Source organism: Gadus morhua, chromosome 7 (genome assembly GCF_902167405.1).
Source record: "Gadus morhua chromosome 7, gadMor3.0, whole genome shotgun sequence".
NCBI lineage: Eukaryota > Metazoa > Chordata > Actinopteri > Gadiformes > Gadidae > Gadus > Gadus morhua.
In genome coordinates this window covers 17,863,083-17,876,448 of record NC_044054.1, presented here as the reverse complement: position 1 = coordinate 17,876,448, position 13,366 = coordinate 17,863,083, and the positions used below count along the sequence as shown (strand labels likewise).

The 13,366-nt window shown below is 44.0% G+C and overlaps 1 protein-coding gene across 3 annotated transcripts in view; it reads left to right on the top strand.

Annotated features, from left to right (window-relative positions):
• The window catches only part of srrm3 (serine/arginine repetitive matrix 3), a 73,849-nt gene that overhangs the window by 39,787 nt on the left and 20,696 nt on the right, over positions 1-13,366 (top strand). For all 3 annotated transcript variants that reach the window (XM_030361394.1, XM_030361393.1, XM_030361395.1), the window contains one exon: positions 7,093-7,194. In XM_030361394.1, coding sequence (XP_030217254.1) covers positions 7,093-7,194 — 102 coding nt within the window. The remainder of the gene's footprint in view (positions 1-7,092; positions 7,195-13,366) is intronic.

Below are 13,366 nucleotides of genomic sequence, written 5' to 3'. Positions count from 1 at the left end.
CGATGAAAAGACAGACATAGTTTCTGAGCAGGAGCCAGTCCTACTTAACAGTAACGACGTGCTCTGCCTGATACACCAAGCGGAACAATACAAATAAATTTGGCTGCGTTGGAAATAATCCATAGGTGTTATCTGAGGGAGGTGCAGATGGCCACGCAAGCACTGAATACAGAACGCTATCCTTGTGCCCAATGTGGTGTTCAATGCAGCAGTCCATTGTATACTCCTTTTGTGTTTTTGTCAGTATGTCCAACCGTGCCAGAGCCTTTTCTCAGAATTAAGACAAGGGGAACGAGTACATTAACTGACACCGCCGCGCTTACGCCGCAGCGCTAAGGTGTGTCGGCTGGATCTGGTTTGCATTTCTGCAATGCTCGGCACAAACGGACTCCTTGATGATTGTTTTGTATTGAGCTAAAAGAGACCTAGATGAGAGCTTCGGTTTAGCGCAGAACAGCACTAGTACCTCTCCCAGAGCCCTCTATTTAAGCCAGCTACGCAGACAAACTAAATAGTTCAATAATTTGTTTTATTCAGGAAGAGCATTTCATTTAAGTTATCTCAAAGTGTTGCAGTGTACAGGGCTAAAAACAGATCATGCACATAGAACTTAAACAATAAAAGGCTCACTATAAGCTACCTTAACTCACTAAATGCCTCCCTATATAGAAAGCTCTATATGCGCTTTAATTGTTCAGGGTCTGTGGTACCCTCAGAGGGTCTGGGAGAGCATTCCAAAGAAAGGGGGCAGCTGGGCAAGAAACCCCAGTCCCCCATAGCTGAGACTTTGCTATTTGGGATAGGATAATTAGCTGGTAAAACACTATGCCCCTTTATGCTGTGCTATGCTTTAGTGTGTGTGTAAAGAGGCTTCGCACTATGGTAGCTTTTTTCCTCACACTGACAATAGCATTTCAGGGGAAGGGTGCCCTACTTGTTCTGTGTTCCCAACAATAACCTCCATGGCCTATAGATGGCACACAGCAAAGTCAAAAGTGTCAGGGGACTAACCTGAAAAGCGACGACTAAATGGCAGCTCAATTGAAAAGCCCCCCCCCCCCTCACACACCGCCCCAGAGGGTTGAGCTGTTTTAGTTTCTGCCCATCAACTGCTCCTTTTAACTTCCCTTTTGTGGAAAAAAATTAAATACGGTACTCATCTCGGTGGCCGTGCACCTTGGTGTTCCCCCCCCCCCCCCCCCCGTTTCAATCTCACTAACGACTACCCCATCGCTCCGGGGCCCCACAGCCCGGAGATTGGCGGCAGACATTCCCTTCCCTGGCTCGGGGGGCTACCGAGGGATAGGCTGTGACTGAAGATCCCCTCCAGTCATCATAGACACACGACAGCTGCACACACGCACACACACACAAATACGCACACGTCTACACCAAACACATCCACACACACACACACACACACACACACACACACACACACACACACACACACACACACACACACACACACACACACACACACACACACACACACACACACACACACACACACACACAATCAATGAGAATCAGGGTAAGCACGGGGTGCCTGACCAGCACTGGTCCAGTGCTGTGATTGCTAATAGGCAGAAAGAGGGGGGCTTTCCACAGGCGAACTAATTACTTTAATAAGGTTCTTTTAATCGTGGTGATTTTTCGTCTGCCCGTCTGGCACAGTTTCTATAGATCCCTTCTCTGTTCGGGAACAATGACGTTCCTTTTGGCCGGGGCTTAGGATGGAGACATTCAGGGATTCCTGAATGCGCAGCAACAGCGGTTATTATTATTTTTATCTGAATATGTCCAGAAATTAAACTTGAATTTCAAAGCATGATTGTTTACCTTAGAAGACCTTAGTCTTCTATCCTAACAGTTATTGCAAGGGCAAAACCTTATGATTATTTAAGGTCTGGCTGTTGAACTTTGGTAGTATGCTGTAAATTCTGCCAGTTCAATGGAGCTATGGTTATTGTAAATAGAGCAAACTGCCATATCTGCGAAACTGCATTTACATGGTTGGATGAAGTAAGACATCTCATATTCAAAAGGGTTTGTTCAACATTAGCTGAACTACTAATATTTGTTATATAACCTATGGGATTGTCATACTATACCTTTATTAGCTAATTTGCTGAGAGATTTAAAAGATCAATCACCTGCTTCTCCTTGTTCCCCATCAATGGTTAGCTGGACATGACAAGCCTGGCTCCCATATCCATCCTACAACAGACAATACTTTACTTCTGGCACTCAACAACACAGAAAATTCCAAGTATCAAAGACTGGTTTGGAAAGTTGGCTTAGCTTAAATTAGTTTTTGCCTCCAGTTGTTGTTTTGCTTTGCCTCCAGCTAAGGCTGTGACATAATCATTTAATCTACATAACAAGGGTATATTCCCCAATCCTGCCCACCACCCACATCATCTCAGTGTCCTCCGTCCCTTTGTCCAGATCTTTCACTGGGAGTTCACAGTTTAAACACAACCCCACCTCAAAACAAACCTTTTCAACCAGGGATCGGTTGTAAATGAGTGTTGTACCTCCCCATCACTTCAGGAAGAACCCGCGCCTGATTCTCGATGACCTGTCATCAAGGATCACAGTCAAGTCATTTTTCAAGTCAACCGCATCTGCTAAATGACAAAGATAAACGGATGAATGATAAATTAATAGGGGGAGACAGCTTCATGAAGTATTAGTAAATGTGTGGAAGGAAGACATGATGTTCCCACTGGACTGTGAATAAGTTCCTCTGACGGGAGTGCCATCCACGGCTATTTAAGATATGTTTTTTTTACTGGTTTGCTACGGCTATTTAATATCTATTCCCAAATAAGCCCAAATATCCAAATGTTATCAAGCACCCTTGTTTTCTACGTGTGCACTGAATTGCACTGTCTACAAACCTTAAAGAGAAAACACGTTCTCAGCCTTTATTATGGGCCATATTAAAGCATAACTTATAGTTGATGTAAAGCTTGTCGATAATGAAGGAAGGAAGGAAATGATTCTCTAGAGATGCCTGCAGGTAGCCAAAATTAGGGTTTGTTCCAACCCAGATCAATTCAACTGGGATTCAAACACCTTAACCATGAGACCATGCATACATCAAGTTCATTGAATAAATCATGTAGATTTACAACATTGTGGATCATCAGATGACAATGTATTCCTTTCAGGCCAGTGATTCTACCCATCCCTGAGCTCCTAACTTTCTACATGGAAGGTTTGACCGGTCATCGGGCCACTTATTATTACTGCTCCCTCTATATCGCAAACTTAAAAATATGCATTTTTATATATATACATCAGAAAATACTCATATAAAAAAGGGAATTTGTAATTGAGTTGTATTTCGAAGGAGAAAAAAGAGATAGATAGAGAGAGCTAAGGAGAGAGTCAGGGAGAGGGAAAAGGAGAGAGAGGTAGAGACAGAGAGTGCTAACAGAGATAGAGAGGGATCTGCAGCCCAGCGGCCCGTCCAGTTATAGAACAATGTGTTTCGCTGTGCCTCCTCTGTTCCGTGCTCACCTCCTTCGCCCTATTATAACATCCCTCAGCAGACAGACAGCTGAGATAGCACTCTGAGTGCTACAGGGGCCGAACAGGTACGCTGACGCCATAGCTCCCCCTTCATGCATAAAAGCAATGAATATAAAGTGTGTACGTGTGTGTGTACATATGCACGTGTTCGCATGTGTGTGTGTGTGTGTGTGTTTGTGCATATGTGCACGTTGTGCACGCATACGTTTATGTTTATGTGTGCATATGTGCACGTCTGCGTATATGTGTGTGTGTGATTGTGTGTTTTCATGTGTGCACTGTCTGTATGTTCTTCTGTGTATGTGACCACGGCAGAAGCCGCTGGTTACCCTGTCACACTGATTTCCTGCTGCTATTCCTGAAACTCCCCCCTCCTCCCTCCTTGCTTAGAAGCGATGGCAATAGAGGCTCAGCCTGCTCTGTTTAACATGGAGATTGCCACCATGGCTGATGTCATTTCCCTCCTCGCTCAAATGGGGCTGTAGATCACGCATTATCCAGCCCATAAAGTTTTATCCGGCCAATGAATGCCAATTAGGCGGCAGACAGGACCAACTGAGCAGTGGCGAAGGGGTGGCCTCCGTTCAGCACCCTGCAGGCTGGACAGCGCTCGCACACACCTGCCAGCAGAGGGGGCTGCTGAGGCAAAGGGAGCAAAATGTGCAAGATTTGTGTTGTCACTGATTCATGGGGAAATAAAAGATAAAGAAGATAGTGCTTGATCTTGGTTAGACCAGGGGGGGCAGGATAACTTAGTGGTATAGGGTGATCCATAATCTACTTGTAGGCATCCCTCAGCAAGTCCCAAGCCTGCCTTATGCGATTTATGTATGCTAGATGAATGCTGGATATATCAGCCTACCAGCCTACCCAGTGGACTGTAGCAAATATTGCTAATCTTTCCAGAAGACATCTAGGTGGACACACGTGTGATGTCACTAAAACATAGGAAAAGGCAGATTTTCAAATGGCTTTGTAAAGGCTAATCACACGCTTATCACAAACCTGGGGCATAATAATATCACCCATTTAAAAGGAGGACTGAATACTGAATAGTCTACTCAACTTTTCTTCCCTTTACATTATTAAAGTCCATGTTATTGCACACACACCATCGTCGCAGCATTGTAACTGAGTTCTCACATGGAACCATACTGGGTGTACCATAGTGGAGCCTAGCCGTGCCGAGCAGAGCACATTGATCTGTGATGCTGAACTTTGCTTCGAGTTTGAAAGATAAATCATTTGCCCCTGACCTTTAATGTTTACTGCCTTACTTTAATGACCCATAGACCAGCCGAAATAGTCCTCAAGGAATTTGGCATTAATTAAAACCAGCAAAGGTTGACCCTTTTTCATATGCTTACTGGAGAGGGAATGAAAATAGATATTTTCAGGCTGAAGAGATTTACTCCTCATAGTTTCATGGGCATCAAGTTGAATGTCAAATGTACATCAATAGATCAATAAGCAGCCAATGGCAATTCTTTCCATGGAATATGTTCACACTAAGCTAACTGTGTGTGTTATAGTGCATTACACTGTATGAATACAAACCGATATATGGTTAAAGTAAAATGCATTCTCTGTAGAATACTCTTATGCATAACTTGCATAACCAGCAAGCTAGCCAGTCAGAGAGAAACCATCACTGTAATGCCTACTTTACGGTAGTTATGATTTTTTCATATGATATGGTACATCTTATGATGATGTATTAGACAGTGCACATAAGTAGACATCATTGTGATTATGTCAGCTGGTTAGAAAGGTCTTGTTGTTCCAGGACTGGGTCCCTTTGGGGCTAGACTGCTTGCCTGGAGGGGATAAAAAAAACAACATGGGTGCAGATTTCTTTCCAAACCCCGGATACGATTTAGCTGAGGCTGAAGAAGTCTGCTAGGTTCAATAGGGCTTCATGGCGTGCCAGACAGCCCAGATAAATGGCTATTAGACCATCATTTCAGCAAGTGGCTCTTTATATATCGGGGGTAGCCCTATTTAAAGAAATTGCTGGCCTACCCTATTTTCATTGAAATCTCATTCTATCCGTGTCTATTTTGTGTGTGTGTGTGTTTTGTGTGTGTGTATGCTTTGTGTGTGTGTGTGCTGTGTGTGTTTGTGTGTTTGTCTCTGTGTGTGTGTGTGTGTGTGTTTGTCTGTGTGTGTGTGTGTGTGTGTTTGTCTGTGTGTGTTTGTGTGTGTGTGTGTGCGCGCGCGCGTGAGTACGTACGTGTGTAAACTAAGTTGGGATGAAATAATCAATTATGCTAACTTTTTCTTTGTACACAAAGTCACCCATGAATTTGCTCAACCACTTATTTCCTTTATCTACAAAAGAACCAATACTAATTGTGTCTCTTCGGGGTCTTTAAGAACAGAATAAACAGTTAAGTCACGGAAAAGCCTGCTATGTCAGTGGTTCAAGAGAGTTAAATGTTATTCTAAATCACATCAGACCACTTATTTAACACTTATTGATCATTAAAAACAGTATAAACATTTCAAACAATGGATAATTAATGCATACAAATGTCGGCACTAAACTCTCTTTGCAATGTTGTTCTGTAATAGTTGTTCTGCATATGTTAGGCGGTTTAATATGTTTATGTGTTTGCTATTTCCGTTTGTCGTACTGCTTTAACTGTTTTTAACAACTGTGTTTCTTGCTGCTATCTTTAAACTGCAAGTCCTGTTCTGCCTTTGCTTAGTTAGGAATCCTTTTTTACACCTTCAACAGAGTCTACTGAAAAAAAATAGCCTGTTGGCTAATCATGGCACTTTTATGCATGGTTTGTTTATTAATCAGCACTGTCCCTTCTCTCAAATACACGAAACTGAACTTACCTAAACCAGTGTAAATGCCAGGATTATTATTACGGTGTTATTAATAATGTAATATTGTGTTTATTTAAACCACAAAGCAGACATATATCCTAGCAGTTCATAGGATATTTGAAACCCCCTACCGTCCAAGCACAGAGACAACCATTCTTGTGTTTTTCCACTGACAGCTTGACTTGATGACCGGAAGAGGTTAGGTGGTGTCCTTGGATCTGCCTGAGCCCTGTTGATCTCACATTAGACCAGTGGTTAATATACACTGAGAACAATAATATCAATATCATGGGAAAGATTACTTTTTCACCCTTATGTGCAATATTACTTTTCAATATTGTGTGCAATATAACTTGTCATTGGCTTTTTCGGTATCATTGCTTATTTTACTTTTAATATCATTTGCATTATAACTTTTCTACTGTTTTTGTTTGCTTATTTTACCTGACCCTAGTTATTGTTATTATATTTAAATTAGAATTCACTCCGTATACACATTTGATCAGTTTTTACCTGGAGGTTGCTGTCATTGGTGGTGGTGAGTAAGGTCCCCCCCTTCACTGTAAAGCGTCTTTTAGTGTCCAGAAAAGCACTATATAAATTAAATCAATCATTATAATTTTTTGGCATTCTCTGGCAAAACCATTTCCTAAGATCTCTCTTATCGTATCTTATCTTATCTCAACACTGTATCCTGGGTTTTCCTTTCAGGTACACAGAGGAGGAGATCCAGCAGAAGGTGAACACCTTTAGACAGATGCTGATGGACAAAGAAGGGGTGATCACCAGAGAGGGATCGCACCCACAACCCATGTAAGTCAAAAGACATTTGCATTCTCTCTGTCCTGTTATTTGACCGTTTTTTCTTTTTCCTCTTCCCCACTCACTTTGTCGACTTCATGTTACTAGTTTTGAAAGCTCACATATTCTTAGACAATATGTTTATCAATTTTTTGGCCAGTTCTTTATGCTTTGAATATACCTAAGGAAAGATGCATTTTTTGCCAGTTAAACGTATCTTTTGAGCGAGAAAAAACTAAAAAAAGCAGCAAAAAAGGCATCTTAAACAAATCTCGCCTGCAGATACATAAATACAGTATGAACTTCTTCTTTCTTGTGAAATGAAAGAGTTTGTAACTTGACTGTATTACCATAAGGTCCCCAGGGCATAGTGTTGCTATAATCCTCCAGTACCGCGTCTAATCCAAAGAGTTGCCAGCAGAAATGTTCGCCACCAACGCTTAGCTGCTCTTCAGAGGACTCCAGGCGTGTTTGAGACCGAGCCCAGATCCTCCGAGATACGTTCATCTCTAAACTCGTCCTTCTCTGGGAGTGGGAAGGATGTAGGTACTTATCAAGGACATCGCATTAGACTGGAACATCTCAAATTAGGCCCCTAATGTAACCGGGCAGAACAACCGACGCACAACTGGAATAAGAGGCGCTGTTTCTTTCGTAAGAGACAAGCACACGCAGACACGCACTCACACACACACAGACACACGTTCATGCACACATATCCACACAAACATACAGAGACACGTACACACAGACAGATGCATGCACGCATGCACGTGAACACACAGCCACACGCACAGACAGACACGCAAATGCACACCCCCACACTCTCACGCACGCAAATGCAGGCGTGTCCACACAGAGACACGCACAGAGGCACACACCGACTCAAATAGGAGGGTCTATTTGTAGCTTCTTCACACCAATGTCCACAGCGTCCACAGCGACGGCCTACCATCGCTGAGCAGATACCTACCGTCTCCTTAATGGCACGCCCAGCGCCGACACTTGCACACAGCATATAGACTTGTTGGGGGGCAGACAGGCCGTGGCAGATTCACAGGTAGAATCTTGCTTCTGCTGTCGAGGCGTGAATGACTGAGCGGGTGCTGTCGGGTGACGTGCTGTCTGCGCGCTAATGAATGGTAATGACCCTGATGCTTCGCCACACGTTGGAGAGCTGACTAACGAGCCGTCCCGCCTGCTCCTCCTCCTCCTCCACCACCTACTCCACCACCTCTTCCAACACCTCCTCCTCGTCCTCCTCCTCCTCCTCCTCCTCCTCCTCCTCCTCCTCCTCCTCCTCTTCCCTTCATTGACGCCATCACTTGACATTTAACTGGAATATAGAACTTCACAGTGATTGGCTTCTTGGAAGGGTGTGGAAGGGTTTGTTCGTTTCCTTGTTTGTTGCTTTATTTTTTTTACTTGACTGTTGGGTAGGCAGTTGACATGAGAATAAATCAAATTTGAAGATGAAAATCCTTCATGGAAAGAGAAGGGGAGAGAGAGAGATACAGGGATAGGGATAGGGAGAGAGAGGAAAAGTAGCAATCCGACAGGCAAAAGTATTTTTACTGCAACATTTCCTCCAACATTGACATATTCCGTATTTGGGGAGAGGCTTTGATGTAGAAAATTGAAATGGTTTGTAATCTGGCAAGGCTCACCCACCTAGTTCAACACACGCACACATAGGCGCAGACACAGGTGCACACACACACACACACACACACACACACACACACACACACACACACACACACACACACACACACACACACACACACACACACACACACACACACACACACACACTAAACTCAAGCGCCATTACACGGACTGTACCTAGTTCAATCTTTCCAACATCTCAAAAAAAAAAAATTAAAAGATTTTTTCATGTACATGAGCACAGGCCAATATTTGTGGACATCTATTTATATCAGTAAAACCAAGCTTGGGCTATTGTTCTTGATATAAAAATCTCAAATCCTGTGGACCAAAATGCTGAATGTCAAATTATTTGATGAAACAACATTGCTGTATGTACAGCTATCTAATAGGCAAACATGTTGTCAACATGATATTGTATTAAAAGATTTGTGATAACAAGAACTTATTAGTGTTAGTAATAATAATGATTTCAGGTTTGGTTAAGCACTCTGAAGTCTGTTTGAAGGGTGCTCATAAACTTGCCTTGTCTTGCCCTACAGATATTTAAATCAACAAATCTATATTTTAATCTATTCTAGCTGAGTTGCATGGTGGACATTTCGATGGGGGGGCTCACACCACCCACACACTTTGACGGCAGACTGCCAAAAAAAACTGATGCTTCCTGTATGCTACAGTATAGCACCATGTGCTAGCTTCTCCGCTAGGCTCAAGTGCTGTGAGACACCCGTAGCATCGACTATGTTTAGTTGACAGAGCCCCCAGAGCTTTTTTGCTTCATCCATGACTCAATAAAACCGTGACTTTAATTTGAATATTAACATTCAAAGGTAGGATAGGCAATTTACTTTTCAAGCATTTTTTTTCATATTTGTCGAAGTTCTCTTCATATCCTGACGACATTAATTAAATCAAATGCTTCGTTGTTAAAGAAAGAGGAAAAATTCTGATATCTGTGGGGGTTGCAGACCTATATTAAGGCCGTTCGGGCTAAATGAAATGATTGGATGGCCTTGCTGTCTGTCTACCCTGCCTGCCCTGCCGCCGAATGATGAGTCTTCCACAAGGTTAGGCCGGTTTAATGCTGAAACTAATTGCCTGCCCTATCTTTAAAGTGTTCTAAAGGGGAGCGTTTCAGTAGTTTAAGACAGCCCTCATTTGACCAAGTGTCATTAGTTATCCAGGCCACGAGAAGATTAGCATTTTGTTTTCTTAAAAGGGCCAATAAACTCCAGCAGAGCATGTCAAGCCACAAACATGTTAAATGAATCTCATGCCTGTGTGTCTACGGCTAATGCCAGCGTCTGTGAGGCAGAGGATAAGAGAACTCCTGGGGTGGAGTTTAAGTCAGAACACGCTGGAAACGTTCCCCCACCCCAAACTTAAAAAAACACTTCAATCCCTTACCCGGCATGTCATTTTATAGACAACAAGATTAAGTGTGTGGGCTTTAATGTGTGCTAAACACGTCACGCTTTTATTTTTTGATATTTTCGAATTGATTCAAAAACTCTTTTTAAAGAGGAGTTCAATTTGTGTGAGTCAGAAAAGATGAAAATGAAAAGAAGAAAATATTCTTGGGATAGTCTATTGATATTATAGAGACGGTACCTCTTTCATCGATGTTCTTTGAAGATGACACATGAACAGGAGGAGCTCTAGTCTCTAGGCACACTTGATTTATTCGCTGCTCCATACCGGCACAGTTTCAGGGTCACCTGCACCTACTTTTTACTTGCCTTTCTTTCCCCTCATCTGTTCCACTCTTGGAATTAAGGGCATGATAGCATGGACCTTGGATTTCAAAATAAGGGCGGCTAGCTACAGTGCATATATATTTATAAATATATATATATAAAAAATACTCCCGGAAAGATTTCAGTGCAGATGAATCACAAAGGTACAGACTGGAATTGGCTTTTGTGTGTAACCTTCAGTTAAATTGGTCAGCCCAAAAAATGCCCCACTGTGGGGAAGTTATAAGGTTTTACCCTGAGTCCATATTACCTTCAGTGGAAGTTCTTTTATTTGGACAATTTGAAGCCACAGAGTGCGCTATTAACCATCTCTTCCTACAGTCTTTACACAGTGGAAACAATCCTGCAGCATTTAATCAAACAATATACCTGTAGCTGTGATCAGTCGGCGATGTTAATTTCCGGTTAGAGACTGTTGTGTTCTAAAAATAAAACGCACAGGAGGAGATATGTGTTTCTGAAAAGGAATGGAATGACTGTGAAGAGTTGCTTGGCTGCGGAGAAAGGCAGAGCCTTGTAACCAATGAGAGCCATTAGCTTCTCTGTTACTAAGCAGTGACCATAGGTGCTTCAACACCTACTCCTGATTGCCCGATCAGAGGCAAGATTCTATGTCACAGTACTTGAGTTTTATATTTCTGTCGACTTACACTTTCACAAAAGTATTTTTTTTTACATGAACACATTTGCAGTGGAATCATCGTGACTAGCTACAAATTAAAGTCTGAATATATTTGTCTTATCATGCTTTAAATGTATTGGTGTAAAAAAATGGTGTAAAAGAAACTACAGATCTCTAAGGCACATCAAGTAGTAGTTTGGGTTTCTCTGGTAATTGCTCTCGTACCGTGGGCCCGTGAGGCACAGCTCAGCCTAACAGGGGCTCCAGCCCGAGCTGCTGCTACTGCACACCGACCTCCAGACGTCAACACAGGCGCCCTCTCTTCTTAGGTTCCCTCCTGTGGGAGCCTCTGTTGACCAAACATGACCTGTAGTTGTTTACCACCGGCTGCCGACTCCCCCCGCTCTCCCCCCCTCCTCCCGCTGCTTGTGTTGTTGTCGCCCTCCTTTAAAACGTTCAAATGATTGTGCTTTATTTCCGCATAAATTCGACCGCGTATATATTCAGTTATATGTGGGTTGTGGTGGGTGTGTGAGTGGTGTGGTGGTTTGTTTTTTATTGTGTTTCAATGTTTGGTTGGTCCTCATCTTATGTGTAGGGTGTGTGTGTGTGTGTGTGTTTGAGAGTGAGTTTGTGTGTGTGTGTGTGTGTGTGTGTGTGTTGTAGGAGGCTGTCAGAGCAGGGCTGAGGCGATGTAAGGGTGCTCGTGCTGCTGTACCCTCCCTGCTGGGCCCTGTGGGGGTTCTGCCAATTAATACCCCAGTGTCTGTCTTTCTGTCTGAGTACACACACACACACACACACACACACACACACACACACACACACACACACACACACACACACACACACACACACACACACACACACACACACACACACACACACACACACACACACACACACACACACACACACAACCACACACACACACAACCACACACACACACACAGGAACCCCTGCAGAAGCCTTTTCACCCCAAAGTCTATACACACTCCTTTCCAACACCCTTCACTCCGGATAGAACACACACACACACACACACACACACACACACACACACACACACACACACACACACACACACACACACACACACACACACACACACACACACACACACACACACACACACACACACACACACACACACACAGACCTCTGTCAGCTTCTTCAACCCCACTGCACAAACGTTTTTATGCATCCACCCTTCCCTTTCTTAAACCACAATGCGATGAGCTTACTGACAGTGCACCCATCCTGAATTCATTATCCTCATTGGCTCCCTGGGATGTGACAGGGCCTATTCCACCAGAATTTCGCTATTGTCCTTTAGCAATGGTCCTGTCTTGTGGTTCCTGCTCTCCTGCTCACTCGGAGACGGTAGAGAGGGTCTGACTGCGCACGATGCTTCTGTGACTGTCATGGATACCAACACCTCCACCGGAGCCGTCCGCTCCGCGTCTGTCTAATGAGCGTTCCGGCTGCTCTTTCACTCGGCTGGGAAACGCTGCCACAGAAATCCATGGAAGCAGCTCCGCACCACGGTGCGTTGCACACTGTGGTTCAACTCTCGACGGCGAACGCTATAATCAAGCCGCCGCTGTCACTCATAAATGACGCCGTCCTCCTTTTTGTACGTGGATTGTTTTCAACACACGTACATTCAGGGTACTTAGACGCTTTCACCCAAAGAGACGTACAACCATTCATGGGCACATTCCCACACTGACGGCAGAGTCAACCACACAAGGCGACAGCCAGCTCGTCGGGGGTAGTTTGGGTAAGGTGTCTTGCTCAGGGACACCTCCACACTCAACCAGGATGAGCCTGGGATCGAACTAGCAACCTTCCAGGGACAAATCAACCCTCCTGAGCTAAGCCGACCCCCCCCACGCACACCGAAAGGTTTGGCGATGCTCCCTGTGGAGCACATATAAGAGCCGAGATGGAGACTCTACGATGCGTCTCCCGTGGGGCCCCCGGGGGACAGGGTTCTACATGCGAGGCACCGGCGCGGTTCCGTGTGCGCTCCTTCCCAGCATGCATTGCAGATGCCCTCCGGTATACCTCACCCTGCGTTTCACCCTGAGCGGCTCTCGATTGCAAGGAAGAGTATTTAAATGGGGGGGG